At 36.9% G+C, this 20100-nt stretch overlaps 1 protein-coding gene across 3 annotated transcripts; it reads right to left on the reverse strand.

The window, feature by feature from the left end:
* Positions 1-497: 497 nt before the first annotated feature.
* Positions 498-19898, reverse strand: LOC306888505 (CLK4-associating serine/arginine rich protein-like). 3 transcript variants are annotated; one of them, XR_013785755.1, is made up of 21 exons: positions 19584-19700; positions 18625-18767; positions 18391-18488; positions 17774-17875; positions 16457-16536; positions 16245-16329; positions 16013-16152; positions 15791-15887; positions 15578-15656; positions 15412-15485; positions 15248-15289; positions 14335-14517; positions 13685-13996; positions 13398-13574; positions 4251-4294; positions 3196-3256; positions 1805-1863; positions 1661-1707; positions 1477-1565; positions 1220-1244; positions 498-1119 (listed from the first exon to the last, which is right to left on the reverse strand). XR_013785755.1 is itself a non-coding variant. In XM_079446854.1 (21 exons), exons 2-21 carry the CDS (start codon positions 18721-18723, stop codon positions 1071-1073), a joined length of 1938 nt encoding a protein of 645 aa, XP_079302980.1. In that variant the 5' UTR covers positions 18724-18767; positions 19584-19898; the 3' UTR covers positions 498-1070. The 3 variants fall into 3 exon arrangements, 2 of the variants coding, with proteins under 2 accessions (XP_079302980.1, XP_079302981.1); XM_079446854.1 differs by having other exon boundaries at positions 4255-4294; positions 19584-19898; XM_079446855.1 differs by having other exon boundaries at positions 4255-4294; positions 18625-18764; positions 19584-19712.
* Between the last annotated feature and the right edge of the window lie 202 nt (positions 19899-20100).

The following is a 20100-nucleotide window of genomic DNA, read 5'->3' on the forward strand; positions in this document are numbered from 1 at the left end:
GTCTTATCATAATTGACCTCGTTAAACAACTCTGCTTAGGCAACAGCATCAGGGCCACTTTAAACTCTTTCTATTCCTTATCTATCTGTCGTAGTGGATGAATTATGTAAATAGTCGCTTTGATGGCGCGCAGCTGCTGCTTTGACACCAATAAAATGTGCTGGTTTAAGGATGTGGGTGAAGAGGAAGTGGCTTTATCGAGGTCGACTGAGACAGGTGTTTGTTTTGCTGTCCGGCTTATTTGGAAACCCAAAGTAACTGTCGCTTTACTTTCAGACACTTGTTTCTCTTTTGTGGATGACGGAGGTAAATACAAGCACTCGGGGACTGCTGAAATGTGTCTTCGTGTGTGTAAAGTGGTCAAAATCCCATTCAAAATAAAAGCAATTTTTGTCGAACCACGTGTATTTCTAATAGTGAAGCGCGCCATCTGGCGGCAACAATAGGTAACGGTTGTTACACAGGAGAAAGAGTAAAACACAAGAGACGTTGTTTTTCCATTCATGATTATTAGCTTTTTATTTCAATGTCAAAATCTGTGATCCTAATACAAAAAGAACCACCAGACATTGTCGAGTGAAAAAGGTCATGGCATTTAAAATAAGCATTTTCTGTGAAAGAAATGTCATCACTCTTTACATGAAGGGACTATATACAATTATGAGGTAAAATGGGTAGATTCACCGCTTAAAGAGTCGCAAGGAAGAACATAAGGTTCATCTCAATCTTATTTCACAAAATTCAACACAGATCGACTCCAAATAATCTGCAAAGCTTATTAGAATCCTAGCAGCTCAAAGCATTCCTGGCAACCCTGCTGTGTAATATCAAGAATGGGAGGCAAAATGTGTTTTCAGAGCATGATGGTGTTAATTTTCACATTTTAGAAACGATTTGTTTCCATTGTATCCTTTTAGAAGATGTAAAAGAAGCTGAAGTGAGTGAAATTCATTTTATTTATATTTTTTCCCCAAACTTGTGTGTAAACTCTTGCCATCATAGTCTCTATTCTCTCCTAAAACATCTGTTTGATGTCTTTTGGCTTGATTCAGCTGTTTTCAGCCGATTCTTCAGTACCGGTAATGAGGACTCCGTGATCGTGATCTTGAGCGTGATCTCCTATTGAGGAAGACAGTAGAAAGGTTTGAAATGAGCCAGAACAACAGTACGTTTAGATGAAATGGACAAGCATGGCAGGTCCAGACTGGTTTCAGCATACCTTCTGGATGAGCTGTAGTCGCGACCTGTGGGGTTCAAGATTTATGATTAGAATCTTCTTCAAGAGTAAGTTTTTGCATGCGTCTTAATTGTTAGATGTTACACTGTACATCTATAGAAACCTTAACTACCAAAAAACTCAATCCACAGAAAAAGTCTTGATTCAGTTCTTTCATAATGTGGATAACAATACGACAGTATCTCTATACGAAGAGGGGATTCTTTGGTGGGAGGCTCTTATAGCACAAATAAACTCACTGTATTTGTCATTGGGGGAGGGCGAGTGACTCTGACGCCCATACTGTCTCTCCCATTCATCTCTCTCTTTTTCCCGCCGTTCTCGCTCCCTACAAGACCAAACAGTGTCCTCCTCTTTACAAACTGAGAGGACAGTTCCCACAACATGAACATGCTGCACATGTATATACATGCTCGGACTCACTTCATGCGTATTTTCCGTGCCATTGAGCGAAGAACTCCTTCTCGTTCCTGCAATGGGAGGGAGAAAATACACGAGCGTTAAAGTAAAGAACTACCTGGAATCACTCCTCCAACCCACATACCAACTGTACACCCACGCTTTTACCTGTCGCTTGTGCTCTTGTTGCTGGATCTTAGCTTGTGCTGCCTTCTTATCCGCCTTGGCTGAAGGTAAAAGCAGAAGGTGAGGCAGGGTCAACAGGCTTTTATTTTACATAACATATGCTCCTTTGGAAAGTGGTATTATACACTACTGTTCAAAATTTTGGGGTCAGTAAAAAAAATTTATACTTTGACCAAATTTAAAATTTATGACCAAAAGTGAAATTAAAGACTTTTATAATACTACAAAAGATTTCCATTACAAAGCTGCTCTTTTGAACTTTCTATTCATCAAAGAATCGTGAAAAACGTATCGGTTACCACAAAAATATTAAGATGAACAGAAACATTAAAATGATTTCTGAAAAATTAAGTAACACTCAAGACCATTTACTAAAGCTGTTAACTCTAGGCTGCTGAAAATTAAGCTTTGCAATCACAGGAATAAATTATATTTTAACAAATATTTTTTATAATAGAAAATAATAGTTTGAAATTCAATAATATTTCACAATATTACTGTTTTAATTAGTTATTATTATTACTGTCTGAATTACTGTATTGGTGAACAAATTTATTTTTTAAAAAGTTGCTTGTACTGGGCTCGCATATTCCAGAACTAGTCAAATTAATTATTTAAAATAACAGTTTTCTATTGTGCATTTTAAATTGTAATTTATTCCTGTGATGGCAAAGCTGAGCAGCCATAAATCATTTAAAGTGAAGTGACATACGGCCAAGTACGGTGACCCATACTCGGAATTCGTGCTCTGCATTTAACCCATCCAACGTGCACACACAGCAGTGAACACACAAACACAGCAGTAAACACACACCCAGAGCAGTGGGCAGCCATTTATGCTGCGGCACCCGGGGAGCAGTTGGGGGTTCGGTGCCTTGCTCAAGGGCACCCAAGTCGTGGTATTGAGGGTGGAGAGAGCGCTGGACATTCACTCCCCCCACCTCTCTAACCATTAGGCCACGACTTCCCTTAAAAGAGATCTTTTGAAGTCTTCAATGTCATCAGATGCTTTAAAAACTATGCTGATTTGGTGTTTAAAAAACATTTATTATTAGCATTGTTGAAAACTGCAGTGCTGCTTAATGTTTTTGTATTTAAATTTCTTTCCAAAAAAAAAAAAAAAAAAACTTATTGACCCCAAACTTTTGATTAGCAATGTATTAAAGATGTATTATTTACATTTTGAGAGTTGCTAAAGATTACATTCACCAGTGTTATAAAACAATTTGTTTTATTAAAGATTGAGCGTTACTTGAAATGAGAATGCACAATAAGTATAAATATAAAAATAATGCTAACTGATATGGTACAAATATACTGTGCATGCCCAGCATAAATAAGGAATAAGATGGAAGCCTGAGATAGCAACTCACATTGCTTGTTTAGAGCCTTCTGCATACGGAGTTTGAGCTTCTCTTGTGGTGTCATCTTATGCTGCAATGGACACAATGACTTTAGAAGTAGTACGATGGAAAAGTTTATGCAAAGAACAGCGGCTGACAACAAGGAATCTATTTTACAAACTTAAACTTGTGTCATGTCATGTAGAAGGACTGGAGTGTTTTAATCATTTATATGCTGCATGTTGAACAGCAGCAGGCAGTCCTGTTTCAAAGAAATGCCTGTGATGTTTGTTATAGATGCATTTGTAGGGATATGGCAAAGTGCAAAGTGTGAACAGACAAATGGATGCAGCCTGCGCTATGTCGACTCTTCTTCTCACCAGGTCAGGTACGTTAACTCGATGGAACAGTTGCAAAATGGCAGCTACTGTAGCCATTTCAGAAGGTGCTGCCTTGAAGCTGTTCAACCTTTACACACAAGGACAATTTGTATTGACTTATGCAGGTGTGTTTGTGTGTGCGAGTGAGTGAAGTTGCTCTGCCTGTCTTGACAAGCCCAGAGCAGAAGCAACACCTGAGCTGTTTAACTGCTGAGCAAACCTGCTAAGAACCTTTATTCCTTTGTAGTTTTCCTTTCATCAGCTCACGTTCATTCACAGGTGTCTCTCAACAACCCCTCATTCAGATAATACTTAGTAAGATAAATGAGAAGTACATGTATCTTTTCCCTAAATAGAAGACAAATCTATAGCGCTTCCAAAGAGCACACAGAAATATCTGGGTCCTTTAGAGATAGAGTTGGTCACTTCCTGTCTATTTCTTACAAAAAAAAAAAAAAAAAAACAGGTGAGTTGGGTAAGCTCAGATATGGCTGCTCTTCAAAAGACCACTGCATTCTGCAAATAAAGGGCAGCTGATCACCAAGTGGACAGCCAATCAAAAACACATTTCAAATGAGAACAAGGGCTCTTTGAAGAGCCAAGAGATGGGCAGGAGCCCCAGCCTGATTGTTAACTGCATCAGCCTGTCAGGGGTGAGGGAGGCGGAGTCTTTAGCAACAAATTCGAGATATCTCAAATTCTTACTGACTTTGGCAGCTCCAGTCTCTTTACCACCCGGAGTTTCAGGCCTGGGGAGAAAAAAAAAAACAATACAGAATTTTTGGTCAGTTCGTCACTTTTGGAGGCATAGGACAGTAATATTAATGATAATAATAATAATAATAATAATAATAATAATAATAAAGTCACTACTACTACTACTAATTTTATTGTACTGGAGTAAAATTGCAATACTACTTCTTAACCCTATAAAATCTACTGTATCATATTTGATCCACAAATTTCTAAGGCCACGTTCACAACTGCTGACAAATGTGGCCCAAATTGTTTTGTGTTATGCAATGCAACCACAGACTGAACAATCATATCGGAATTCGTATTCCGAATTTTATTCAAAGAATTTCGAGTTTGAATAGAAATATTACCAAACGTTAGAATTAGACACTGCCAATATGCCAATGATAACCGTAAAGAGAAAATAATGATCCGTGTGTCGGCGCACGTGATTAACCGCTCACGTTTGACGCGCTCTGTGAAGGACCGCAAGTAGAATATATCGCTAGGTGCCATTCATACAGAATGCGCTTTTGTGTTGACAAAGATGGGACGTGGGCTGTGGACCAGGATAAAATGCAAGAATATGGGAGTTAAACTTTTTGCTTTTAGAATGCCGTTTCATGCATGAGATGCTGCAAGAGACGCGAGCATTTTGGTCAGTGATGTATCAGACTCAAGTATTACAGTGAGGGATGTGCAGGTCTAGTCGACTAGTTGATCAATAGTCAATTATAACCACCTACATTTCACTGCTGGTTATACTCTGTATAATTGTGTATGTGACAAATAAAACTCTTGAATTACACGAGAGGGGGAAAAAACATGATGATTTTATCATTCAAATTACCATTTTAACAGTACATTTAAAACATTTTAAATGACAAGTTAAAATAAAATTTTTGAAAGAATACATAAAAACATTTAAATATATAAATAATTTTTAAAAGCGTATCTGGGCGGAAACTACATTTTTACCTCAGACCTCGCATGCGTTATCTTCATGTCAGTTGTGGTGAGCTCAAAATTACCACGCAAAAGACCAGCAAGGTGTGGGATTATTTAAAGAAACGGAAAAGGTGTGTGTAAACTGTGTAATGTCAAATTGGCTCACAATAACTCTACTGGAGCGATGCGTAATCATATTCAATACAGGCACGTATGCGTTAGCTTGGAGGCTAGTCAAAGCCAGCAAATGTCAATCATGTCATACACTACAACCCGCCGATGCGGTCCGTGATCTCATCCGCGCCGTCTATTAGCCACTTCTGTGGTGGTGCGGGATTTCCAGTATGGAAGCAGAATAATAACAATAGTTTTTGAAACAAAGCATGCTGAATTCCACAAATCGAAAAAAAAAAAAAAGATGCATTGCAATTAACAGTGCTTGCATTTTAATGCCTTGTATTTCCGGGGGTTGCATTTTTAGGTCCTGAAATTGAACATAGTTGTTTATTTAAACTGTGAATATTTCAATTCTAAATATTTCACACACATTTTCATAATTAAAAATTCATTAATTCACATTCACCTTACAGAATTCACTTCCAAAATATTCAGTCTGTTTAAAAATGCGATGTATAATATTCGACAGGCATCCGGGACCCGCAGGAATAGCAGTAGAGCACCGATGCATGATCTCCAGCTGATGTCAGCCACTCACCAGCAGGTGGCGCAATCGGCTGTTGATGAAGGCCATTCATTCACAAAAACTGATTTGCAGAAATGGAGCAAGTGCTAAGTAGAAGTTTTGATGATTTTTTAAATTCTTTATTTCGGTTGCTTAGTTTCTGTAACTTTGTATCATGGCTTGTGTGACTGTGCTGTAATACTGGGGTTCCCCGTCACACTCCAGGATTCCCCGATGATGCGTAACGCTCCTCAGTGATAAAACCTCAGATCTCAGAACACTTTACTGATGATTATGCCAACTATATACAGACAAGCAAATGAGGTCAGAAGAACGCAACGCGCTGCATTTTCGTTGCTTTCCCTTACCACTGATCTATAGAGTCGACAGTCCTACAAATATATCAATACCACGATTAGTTTTAACAGTAAGCAAACACGTTATATCGACATAAAAAAGGAGTTCAAAACGGCCTAGGTGTATTGTTGCTGCAAATGTAAACCAGAGAAAGCATTGACGCGTTTTCGCACGTAAGGGGCCGTCTGACAATTCCACCGACTGGGTTAAATGCTATGACTTAGCATTTAAAATAACACGCTTTCAAACTGTAAAGCTTGTATTGCTCATAGTGATTTACTACAGATGAGACTGTGCCAATACCGCCCTTTTTATATATGTACAGTACACAATTATTTACATACATTTTTTTATTTTTTTATTTCTCATGTTCCAACAGTAGTACGTTGCTAGGTACAAAACTGACTTACTACAGGTTAGATTTAGCCAATATCTCCCTTATGGTATGAACAGTACACAAATATATTTTTTGAAAAAACTACATAAGGGTTTTTCATGTTCCACAGGTTGTAGTACGTTGACATTTTGTCAATATCTCCCTTACTGTATGTACAATTTACAATTATTTAAAACGAAAAAAAATCAGTAAGAACCCAAAAAAGGAATTGTTCATGTTCCAAAGGTTGTAGTATAAAATATCGACTTTATGTACATTAAGGGAGGTATTAGCAAAATTTCACCTATAGTAAGTCAGTCTAGTCACTAGGAATGTACCACAAACTTTGGAGAGAAAAAAAAATTACAGTAATTTCTTAAGAATTATATACTGCATGTACAGTGAGGAAGATGTTGGCAAAATTTCAACTGTAGTAAGTCAGTCTGGTCACTAGTAACATACAACATTTGGAGCAGGAAAATTACATTTTGGTGAATTACTGTAATTTTTTCTTAAATATTTGTGTAGTGTACATACTTAGGGAAAGTATTGTCTAAGGTGAGATACTTGCAATATTTATTTAGTCAGTTTGAGTAAATTATTCATTTACTGTAAAAATGTTTGAATAAATTATTGAAATTTAATAAATTACATTTACTTCGTTTTGTACTGTGAGATAAATGTGCAGACGGTCCCTAAAGCAGCCTACGCGAAAATCAAACCTAAAACTACCGCACTTGGTTTTCTGTGGGAGAAAAAAAGTTTGGTGAAACTTGTTGGTTGTGGGGCTTATATTCTAGGCTCATCTGCTTAAATGTACATAATATACAGTAACAAATTTGATTAATTATATGCTGAATTTAATCATCACTGAGGAAACAAACCACATTACGTGTTTTCTTTATGGGATATTAACCCGCGGTTTTGCGCGTTCAGTAGCTTGCGTTCATATCCTCATCTGTTTGCATGATCAGTAAGATCTGAGTTTGGTCTTTTAATAGGCTTGTTTGAGATGAGCAAAATCTGCATCACCATTGATCACCGCGAGATGCATGCCAGTTAGAAAAGTGTCAGTGTTTTTTTTTTTACTTTTATTTTTTATTATTAAACGTATAACATTCACAGGGGAAATAGTCAAAGAAATAAAATACATACACAGCCAGAATACAAAACAGTAAATACCTAAATAGTAATAACAAAAAAGAAATATAAAGAGAAAAACAAATAAATAATAGTTACCATAAACACATTTTAAAATAAATAAAACGTGTCCGAGTTACTCTGCCTTGTTCTGATGTCATGCTGAAGTGTGCCAAAAAACTCTCGGGACGACGAGGCGGCTGTCGGATTGCTCTCCAGCGACTGTGCTCAAAAGCATGATGGGAAACGACTGACAGACACAGCTCATTTGTTCACACAACTGTGATGCTGCGTTCTCTGCTAAAATGTTTTATTTACTTAATTTTTTTTATCTGATTTCATGTGATTGTGTATTTTAAATTATTCTTGAATATTCCCAAACACTATGACAGTGCGATCTCTGTGTGAGATGTTATTGTTGTCATATTTCTATAAAAATTTGTATTAAAGTAGAAATGGATGATAAATACGCCTTTCTTTCATATGGGATTAAATAGCAAGCACTTTGAGTGTCTTGTTCATCATATCTATATACATAAAAAACAACTGAACTGAAATTATATCACGTTCATCAGCAGCACAGCACATGAGTGAGAATAACGCGATATCCGCCTTTGATCTCAAACAAGCCTAATAATAGCTGTCATTGATTTCTGAGGGAAACAGCGTGAAACCTTGCGCGTTAGTTCATATTCCACATCTGCTTCACTGTGGATATAGTTGGCATAAACATCAGTAAAGTGTTCTGAGATCTGAGGTTTTATCACTGAGGAGCGTTACGCATCATCGGGGAATCCTGGAGTGTGACGGGGAACCCCAGTATTACAGCACAGTCACACAAGCCATGATACAAAGTTACAGAAACTAAGCAACCGAAATAAAGAATAAAAAATAATCAAAACTTCTACTTAGAGCTTGCTCCATTTCTGCAAATCAGTTTTTGTGAATGAATGACCTTCATCAACAACCACTTGCGCTGGTGAGCGGCTGACATCAGCTGGAGATCATGCATCGGTGCTCTACTGCTATTCCTGCGGGTCCCGGATGTGCAACCCCGAATTTTCACCACTGAATTTGTGGCAGCGAATTCGGAAAGTGAAATAAAAATGACAGAAATTTGCCTGTCGAATATTATACATCTTATTTTTAAACAGATTAAAAATAAGATGTATAATACTATACAGATGGAACATACATACCATCTGTATAGTATGTTCATATCACCCATCTGTATATCATACTGATAGTATTTAAAAACTTGTAAATTATGTCCATAGTACTACTGTACATACATTTACTGCACAACCCATCTGTATAGTATGTGCATATCACCCATCTGTATATCATACTGATAGTATTTAAAAACTTGTAAATTATGTCCATAGTACTACTGCCTTATCTGTATATTTCTGTACATATGTAACATATTGTAGGCACTGTATATCCTGTACCTCTGCTTATTGCACTTCTGGTTAGATGCTAACTGCATTTCGTTGCCTTGTACCTTACATGTGCAATGACAAAGTTGAATCTAATCTAATCTAATCTAATTAAATATTCTGGAAGTGAATTCTGTAAGGTGAATATGAATTTAATTTTTAATTATGAAAATGTGTTTGAAATATTTAGAATTGAAATATTCACAGCTTAAATAAACAACTTAAATTTCAGGACTTAAAAATGCAAGCCCCGGAAATACAAGGCATTAAAATGCAAGCACTGTTAATTGCAATGCATCTTTTTTTCGATTTGTGGAATTCAGCATGCTTTGTGTTTAAAAAACTATTGTTATTATTCTGCTTCCATACTCCAGGCTCTTTTCGAAACTGCCTGCTTGCTTGTAGTTAGCTCTCTGCATGCCTGTGACTTCAGTTCGAGGACGTTTTTTTTTTCCAGTGCAGAATCGCCTCTAGTCCAGTCTTTCGCCAGACCACATTAACGTTAAATTCAATGAACAAATCTGGTCTGAGTAAGTGAAATAAGTATAGGTTTGTTTTTAGACAATATAGCCAACATGAAGTACATTATTAAAAGCCGTTTTAATGCTATTCCTTGATAAACTTTCCTATTGTTTTTGACTATTTTGTTTATGACGTTTTAATATGTTGGCTAACGTTATATGAAAATGAAGAATTCTGTCAGTCTATTGATTGATTTTCCATTTCTGCACGGCTCCAGCCGATCTGAATAAATAAGATATGCACTGGTTTATGTTGAGTGTGTGCTTTTCCTTTTTTCTGTTTAACGACCGCCTAAAATTAAATGATAACGCGAGGCAAGCATGGCATAACCATGACCCATTTTTAGCAGAATTCATTGAGGGATTTGACAGTGATTCAAAGATGAAGTATTTAAAGCGTAGGCTGTTATATAGACACACGCACAGTTTTAGGGGTCGACCGATATGTGTTTTTCAGGGCCTATACCAATTATTACAGACCAAGTAGACCGATAACCAATATATTGAACCGATATATATGTCTGGTCTAAAAATGAAAATGAATGTCAAAATTAAGAATAACAAGGGCTCTGACAAAAATGGCCTTCCCTAGTGTTGGTTGCACTTCTTACTCTTGTCTTCCCCCATGCATCCATCTACAATAAGGGTAATATATAAAGAGAGAGTTAAAAGTGGGGCCACTGTATGCTTCATGATTAAGCCTATGAATACTAAATACTACAGCTAAACAGCTTGGGGAAATGTAAGTATTTGGCTTCAATAATTTACATGTTAGAAATGTATGTGTAATAGCATAACCTCTCATAATTCTTCATTAATTATTTTCGGTTGACTAAATCATAACCTACAATTCAATTCATCATCTAATGCACATCAATTGATTAATTTAAAAAGCGCAATGTATATAATAAGTGTAAATAATTTAATTGTCTTCATAGCTCCATTGTAGAAGTTGCAAAGAAGACCGCAACTATTTTAATGAAACTATAACACTAATAGCCTGTTATAGGCTCACTTGGCTCAATAGCCTATTGAAATGTCCCAATTTCCGTCATCATAATCTTGGCCTATGTGACAGTATCTTAATCTTGGCCTATGTGACAGTAATTTCCATTAGTTTTCATTTACAGTGCAGTGCAAATGAAGGCATAAAACATTAATTTAATTTATCTTTTAATCAAATGAGAGTTAAACTCAAATGTGGCAAACAAATGGGTTTAGTATTAAAATTAAAACATGGAAGAAATAGCGTATTGTGTGATTGTTCTTTTAAACAAAAGTTGTAATAATTGTAGTAGTATTAGTAAATAAACCGAACTTTTATTTTGACGGGTTGCCATGAGGACCTCTTAAGTTTCTGTAGCCTATTTATGATATGACGATCGTTTTACTCAAACGAAACAGTCAAATGCTCATGAAGTAACTCTCAGAGCAGTTCTGGGGATGATGTTCATGTATTTATGTCCTCATTTACTGACATGGCAGATGCGGAAAACACCGCGAGCGTCGCGCACTTCAGTGTGTGTGTGTGTGTGTGTGTGTGTGTGTCAAAACCGCGCGTCTGTGCCATTCACATATACAGAGGCACGCCGAACATGCAGAATTCATATTTAAATAGTCTTTTTGCAGCTTAATGTTTACAGATAGTCCATATCATGAGTCGATTTAAGTGTACTGACCTACTTTTGATTAATTCATCCAAACTTTGACTAATTCCGTGACTCCGAGTTATACAGTAAATGCTATTTATATGACTGGATTCCGCGATTCCCCCTGCGTTTCCCCCATCTCGGAAACCATAAATAGATAATACTGAGGCTTTTACAACTTCAGTGTAGTGGATTGTAATTTATTGCAACTTGAGCAACGTCTGCTGCTGCCTTTGAGAGAGAACTGATGCGTGATGAAGCAGCACCAGTTAGCAAACGCTTTCGGTGTGAGAGTGCCTTTAGTCTTCCACGTTGATTGGTCGGACTCCTGACTTTCAACAAATCAGATGCGCGGTGGGCGGAGACTGCTCTAGGCCACAGAGTGGTGAGTTCCGACAGGCTGCATCAGAGCCAAATAGCGCGTTTCAAAATTAAATAATTTTATCGGCACATCGGTTTTGATGACCGATACCGATTATCGTAAAAATGCTTAATATCGGTGCCAATAATCGGCCAGGCCGATAATCGGTCGACCCCTACACAGTTTTCTTCTTTTCCCATTTTTTGGGGGGTTTCTAGCTTTTAGACTAGTCAGACACAACACTTCCGTTTAAACGGCAGTCAAATTAGTCGTAGCGCACATCCCTATATAAAAGCAAAACATGAAGGCTTGTATCATAAGTTTCAAAACTCTGCTCTTCTTGGTCTTTATCCTTGTCTTTATTTTTCATATTGCCTGTCCATAATTTCACTGGCTTCTGCCACAGATCACATGATAAATAAATGGATAATCGCTTACTTAATGTACTTCGTGTTTACTTTGACATGACAGCACGCTGTGCAAAAGTTGCCAAGTACACAGTTTTCCCATGGAATTGGGCTACTTTTCACTGTTGCTGTGGATTGTTTTTAAGTCCGTGGGTTGAAGCGAGCCCACAAAAGCGTTATTTACTCCCTAGAACGCAATTGAACTAGTTTTGAGAAGCAATTGGGTGGATTTTGTTATGAAAACCTGGCAACCCTATTGTAACAATTGTATTGTTAATTTGCGCATGCGTATTCAGTTCAGAACCATGATTGGTTCCCACTGGAAATCTGATATTGGCCACATCAATCTGATCTGCACATCAGATCTGAGCAATTAGGAATTGAGCACTAAAGGTCATTGCACACCAAGTCCGAAATTTTCATCCGTTAAAAAATAAATACGACCTCATGTGTCAATCACGTTTGCACACTGCCTCCGAAACATTCGTCCGTCAAAAACAATTCGGATCAGGTTCGATTTTCTGCGTTTTCGCATCTGTAAAATGCATTTTGATAGGAAAGGATGGGGAATACAAAAAAAACTGAAAAACGCATGTGAAAATTTCAGACTCGGTGTGCAATGACCTTCAGGCTCACAATGTGAAAAGGTAGTCTAAATTATCAGCATAATAAGTTTATACTTTTTTAGCAAGTAAAAGGCCTTTTAACATAATTCTATAATCATCTCCCTTCAGGTTGTGGTTTTGCGTGAAACCATGCTTTTGTGAACTTTTTTTCTCAATAGTAGTAGTATATTTTTATTTAATGCCATGTCAGCATCTTAGTCGTGGCCTAATGGTTAGAGAGTTGGACTCGTGATCCAAAGGAGAGTAGTTAAACTTTTTTCTCAGTTTTATGAAGTAAATAAATATATACAACTAAATTGTAGTCTTTGCAAATTGTAATGGCACTAGGCCATATCCCATTCTCAAAACCAATGCAAAAACTGTCAAATGGCGAGTTACGTTACATAACCTGCCGCCAATGCCAGTTTTACTCACATTTTATAAAATAAAAAATTTGAATTTCAAATACATTTTAAAAAAATAAAATGTATTTGAAAAAGCATAAATTTCTTTTTCTCAAATTCATGGAATTTACATGGGTCACATTTCTCAGGATGGAAAATCGCATCTTTGACTTTGATATCAAGGTGGTAAAGTGTATCTTTAGCGCTTACAGGTTTGTTGCAACTTACTTTCTCAGTTTGTCTGCAGAAGCAGATGCAGATGCAGCAGAATGGGAAGAGGGGGAAAGGCTGCAGCTCGCAGCAGGTGAGTGGGAGGGGCTTTGACTGACACTCCCGCCCCTCCTGTATACGGAGCTGCGACTCCGACGGCGGTAAAGATCACCCGAATGAGAACGCGAACGAGACCTGAGGGAGAGAGTGATTCTTTCGATCATTTGCACAAAAGAAACCCTTATTTTTCTTTTTAAAATCAAAGCATCTACAAGGGATTGAGTATCTTTAGCAAGATCTCTTGCCTAGTTCGTCTGCGGCCTGTGAACCGTCTCCCCCTGTCCCGGTCTCGGTCTCTTTCACGGTTTCTGTCTCTACCCCGATCTGTGGAACGAGACCTAGTCCTGTCGTATCGTCTCCTCGAACCAACTCCTCCACTGCGTTGTCGTGAACGGGAGTCAGACCGCCGGCGAGAGCGAGACCTGGAGTAACGGCTGTCCCGGTCCCTGCCCCCACGGGAACGACGACTCCGACGGGAACGTGAGGATGAGCGTGAGGACCGATGCGAAGAGGAGCGGGAGGAAAAGGATGAGTGGCTGGAGGAAGACCGTCTTCGGCTAAAAGAAATACACAATTTGCTATGTTATTACTAACAACTTAAAAAAAAATAAAAAATAATCAAAATCACAAAACAAAAAGCTTCCAGTTAATTATCCCATACTGTTTTAAACCCTGAATATGCCACAAAAAAAATAATCAACAGGCTAAATAGGCAACTCAGACAATGGTTTGGTTGGTCTCTCAACTATTTCAAAATATCAACGATCATTTAAGCTCAACCTGTGGCAGTTCTCTTAGCACTCTGGCTACATGCTATAACTGCTGAACACGCTTATGAATAAATGAAGAAAAAAGCCACTAAGGAGCCATAAATTAGAAAGGGGAAGTTACCGACCGGGAGCCCCTGCTATGACCTGCAGTGTTGGAGGAGGTGTGGCTTGACGCCGCTGCAGGTGGGGCTTGTGCAGCTGACGCACCCTCATCATCACTGCCCCCGAAGCTGGTGATGAAAGTGATCTTATCATTGCCTGGGGTTCGAGAACGAGAGCGTGAATCTGAACTCGAGTCTGACTCTGGCCTGGGACAAATAAGAGAGAGAAAACAGTAGCAAGAAACATTATTATTAATACATGATGTACACTACTGTTCAAAAACTCCAACCTTCAGTGTCACATAACCATTAAGAAATCATTCTAATATGCTGATTTGGTGCTCCACAAACATTTCTTAATATCAATATTGAAAACAGTTGATGATTAATATTGTCATGGAAACCATTTTTAGGATGAATAGAAAAAACTGCATTTAGTTTAAATAAAAATCTTTAGCAACATTATAAATGTCATCTATTGTCACTTTCGATCAATTTATGAATAAAAAAATAAAATATTGATCCCAAACCTTTGAAAGGTAGTGTAACTGCGATCAGTAATAAACAATATATGTTATCTGTCCCTTACTGATGATCGATATTGTTGAAAATAGTTTTTTTTGAAATTGTATAATTTTTGGTCATAATTTTGACAATTTGATTAACTCTGTTACACTCAAAATTTATCATTAAAAAGACTAATGACATAGTTGCATATATCCTTTGGATCTTTAGATTTTTTATTTATTTAGACAAAATAATGTTGACTTTTCAATATTTGCCATTTATAGGTTATCGCCAATATGAAAATCACTTTAAAGGTATTGGTCAGAATTTCAATATTGGGGCAACCTGAATTTTGGTGCTTAATTTGGTGCTACATAATTTATACATTATTCGAAATGAATGTCCAAAGTATCAATCCATGAACACTTACCGTTTGTAGGGGTCGTATGTAGGACTGTCTCTTCTGGCATAACTGTTTTTGAAATGTACACATTAAATTCAAATTTCAGTTAATCAATTTTCAATCAAAATAATCAGCAACATGTCTAACTGGTGCACAAAAAAATTCGTCGCTGATTTTGTATGGGCTGTTACCTGGGTGGGCTGATCTGCCTGCCTTTCATATACTTCTCTCTAAACTCTCTTCGCTGTCTGCGAGACCGCCGGCCCTGATGGAAACAGAACAACATTATTATTACAAATAATAAAGCGCAAATATCTTAAATGGGAGGGGGGGAACTTAATAAGATTCTGCCCATACAGAGTACATGGCCTTCTCTGCCTCCAGTGCTTTTGCATGTTTAATGGCCTCCACTTCCTCCTTGTCCTTCCTCAACATCCTGCCACAAAGACAGACTGGATTTTTAAATATCACGTTTGTAGAAAAAGTACAAGATCATTACAGTGCATTCATTTAGATCTTGTTTAAAAACACTCAAGCGGTGAATTTTAGTTAAAGAATAAGTGAACGAACCACACAAAGTCCCCTTCTGCCATGCCGTAAGTGGTGGCCATCTTGTTAATCTCCATCACCTGCTCTGGATTCAGTTCATCTACATCCACCTCAACATCTACAAATTGGGAAAGCATTCACACACACATTGGGTTCTCTTCTATATTCAAGTAAATCACATTTCTAAAGTGTTTTTACATTATAAAAATGAGTTATCCAAACAGCAAGATTGAAGAAACGCACCGATGTCAGGGATGACTTCGTCTTCCTCAGACTCGCTGTTTTCGGAGTCATCCTCATTTCCTTTCTCCATCTGTTCATCTGGTTCGGTCACTGTGCTATCTTCATATGTATAACCAATCTGAGCTTTCTTCTCAGTGAGTCTAACGGTAAAAATAAAAATGATGATGTGCTCCTTTTAACAGAATGTACTTTTAGCCACATATGTTTTAAGAACTGATGCACAAGTTCATACTTTTTCTTTTCATCCTCATTTGGTTTCTGTAGGCCACCGTAGAGTTCATCCACATAAATCTGGTACAAACACTGCTCTTCAGAGACTACGTGAAAAAAAAAAAAACGTTTTCTTTTTTTGTGGATTCCTCCAAATTCATCAACATTATAAGGGACACGATTGAAATGTAAAAAAAAAAAAAAAAAAGCAGATTGAAATCAAAAGAAACTCACTGCTCGCAAAGTCATTCTGCACCAGACCTCTATAGCGCTCATAATTGCACTTCCTCTCTTCTGATTCTTGCTCTGGGGTGCTGTGACAGAAACAATGAACTTAATCAATAATAACAACACAAAGCAGAAACCATTTCACCATAATTTTATCAAAACGTCTTCAACCCCTGGTGGGTCTTCAGTCATTTTGAACTGCACATTTTTTGTTTTGAATTGCATTTTTATTTCATCAGAATGGCACAAAAGTTGGTGACTTCAGTGGCACTTGCACAAAATAATAATAATTTCTCACAAATAACCACCACCATAGTATATGAATGGGATATCCCCAAAAAAACAAATACAGAGTAGGGATGTAACGGTACAGAGCAAATTTTCTCAAGGGCGTGATCATGTCTAAGTATATATTCAAATTCTAAACCTACTAAAAGTATGTCTACATATATTCTTATAAGCATTAAGAGAACATACATCCCTATATCTATGCCATCAAATATGAGTTTCTCTATTTCTCCTACCAAATGGCACCAATCTCTCTTCCATGCATTGGACTTTACATGCATTTGCTCCATTTTTAACTTTAACAATGTATTAATTGAAAATGTGAATTTTTATTTATGTTTATAATATGATTTTTTTTTATATTTGTATTTTTATATAGAAATAAATAGTGCTTATTATAGAAATAAATAATTGTCTAGCATGAAGTCCCCTAAAAACATAAAATATTAGAGACAAAATATAGTACATTTAGTTATAATATATATATATATATATATATATATATATATATATATATATATATATATATATATATATATATATATATATGTATGTATGTATGTATATATGTGTGTGTGTGTATATATATATATATATATATATATATATATATATATATATATATATATATATATATATATATATATATATATATATATATATATATATATATATATATATACACACACACATATATACATACAAATACATATAAAGTTTGTCACCTAAGTGAGGAATACCAGAGGGTTAAATTGAAAACCAGACAGGAAATTAAAGTGAAGTGAAATGACATGTGGCCAAGTATGGTGACCCATACTCGGAATTTGTGCTCTGCAATTAACCCATCCAAAGTGCACACACACAGCAGTGAACACACACCCGGAGCAGTATGCCAACTATGCCAACGTTTTGCTTAAACCACACTATGCCAACATTTTTCAAAGTCAGCACCCTACTACCTGTTTCTTTGCATATTCATGGTAATATATTTTATATTTTGCTACATGACAGACGCATTAAGATCAGACTACTCACGTAGTGTTGACGAGAGGTGGTGTATAGGTTGGGATGTAGTCCAGGTGTGCCCTGACATCAAACCTATCAATCATGTTGCTGGTATCTCCTTGCCAAGGCATCCTGTGAGGACAAAGGATAAAGTTGTGACAGCTTTCCATATAAAAGCCTTTATATGGGCTGCTATGTTGATGTGAGAACTAAGTCAGCACGATTAACTGAAATAAAATCAAAAGCGTGATAATGGCTTAGTACGTTTCTCAGAATGCAAAGGCTGTGATTTTATTAAATAATTATGCGTGCTGTATGTTTCAGGGTGAAGCTTTTACTTTCCATCCAAAAATATACATTTGATGACGAAACATTTGAAAATGAAGAAATTAACATTGCCAAAAGTATCAGTGCTGTAATTTTTTTAGGTTATGTTACTTTTCCTAAACACTTCATTTTTTTATTTTTACAGTGAAATATTTCAAGTGACATTTCTTTTTGATTTATTTACTAATTTTTATAGTTTTATTTAGTAGCAATAATAATTATTATAAAACCATATTGATTTATAATACATTGTGCACAGTAAACCTTTTTTCACAATTAGATTTCTTCCCAAATCACTGATCCATATTCTAGTTACATACATGTTGAGGGGACTCTCAGCCGCCAGGGCTACAGCTGAATCCAGGTGGATTTTGTATGCCCGGCCATGAACCTGCAGGAACTGGGCTGGATCCTTTTTCTACACGGAATGAGAGAAGTGTGATTGTTCATTTAAAACTTCTGTCCAGGACCAAGATTGAGCTGGGCTCAAAAGAATGAATGAAACAAAGAATGAAAGTGCAGTCAAGGTCACAGACCTTCGTTTGTCAACTTACGATTTTCTCATAGTACTCTCTGCGTCTCTCCCCACGCCGCTTGTAGTCCACCATCATCCCACGCAGTTTGCGCTCATGTTTGCGGGCCTCCTGCCACATGATGGCTCCGCTTAGGGTTGGGGCGCGTCGGGGCAGGGCTGCTGCTATGGGACACAGAGGGTACAAATCAACCAACCTACCCAACTAACTGCCACATATAGTGCCATTCTGAATATGAATTCATCTTTACACTTACAGAAAAGTACATTTCACCATGGGAAAACACACGCCAAATACATTATGGTAATCATACTGTATATATTTCCCAACTGCACGTAATAAACTGCAGTAATTATACATTAAAAATATGGCACTACAATACAACTGTCATTTGTTAACGAAGCTAGTTAACTGTCTTTACTGAACACCAAGTCTTACAGTAAACTCCAAACATTTACAGGAAAGGTTTATAGGTTATAGATTAACTAACCTTAATTTAATAAGTTTGACACGGTCAACTTCTGAGTAACGTTACAAAAGGATTGCGTTTACAACATTAATAACATCAAAACTGTATAATAATGGTTGAAACGCGTGACCTTTACATTGTAAGTGCATAATAACACATTTAACTAACTTACTCAGTAACAAAATTAAGAAAGAAAAAGTAACGATGATAGCCAAGTGGATAAAGCCTCCCAGGCTAACTTCACATCTATGTCAATTCTCTAAATTATTCGTAATCTAATTATGAACGCACACCAAAGTCTATAAACTACTCAGGTCGTGCAACTTTAATGCAGTATTAAGATTTACAGCTCACGTTAGACTATATATAATGTTATTAAACGCTAGCGGAGCCGCTAACGATAGCATGCTAGCTGGCTGTATTTTACATCCAACGTTAACAAACAATTGACAATGAAGCGATATGACCGTCACCAAATATCTTTTGCGACTTCTAGAATTAAATAAATTACCTGTTTATGCTTGCAATATGTATAGTGTGATTTTTCTTGATAGAAAACACAAACGTCGGTCACCAAGTGGAAAAAGCCGCTAATTTACATGCACGCGCACGCGCTCTCGGATCATTTATATGAAGAAACAACTAGTGGACTACTTCTTCTTCCTCCTTCTTTTTCTTTTATTGGCAACCGCACTTAACAGTGCATTACTGCCATCATCAGGTAGCTTGGATCAGAAACATTTCCTATATCTTTGAACATTTATACCCCATAAAAACCCCACTGTTCAGCTCCTCCAGTTTCCACCCCAATTCCCTTTGGCTAGTGGACTTACATTATATTTGAGAATTGAAATTCTCCTACACTCTGGCTCATAGACATTATATAGTAAATGTAGCTATGTACTTTATAGGCGTTTTAGGCTGTTATGAGATATTTGAAATGTGCACATAATATGGATATTATAAATTGTTATAGAATGCAATGTGGCTATAAATCACTAATAGCCTATATTTAGTTTAGTAGGCTG

The sequence above is a fragment of the Barbus barbus genome (genome assembly GCF_936440315.1).
Source record: "Barbus barbus genome assembly, chromosome: 22".
In the NCBI taxonomy this organism is placed as follows: Eukaryota; Metazoa; Chordata; class Actinopteri; order Cypriniformes; family Cyprinidae; genus Barbus; species Barbus barbus.

Bases quoted from the DNA above. Each gene is read 5' to 3' on its own strand.
- LOC306888505 (XM_079446854.1), bottom strand. From the start codon at position 18,723: ATGTGGCAGGAGGCCCGCAAACATGAGCGCAAACTGCGTGGGATGATG. The intron at 15,486-15,577 runs GTATGGGCAGAA...TGTTTCCATCAG, and splicing joins CAGAGAAGGCCATGTACTCT to GGCCGGCGGTCTCGCAGACA. The intron at 15,290-15,411 runs GTAACAGCCCAT...TTTCAAAAACAG, and splicing joins AGGCAGATCAGCCCACCCAG to TTATGCCAGAAGAGACAGTC.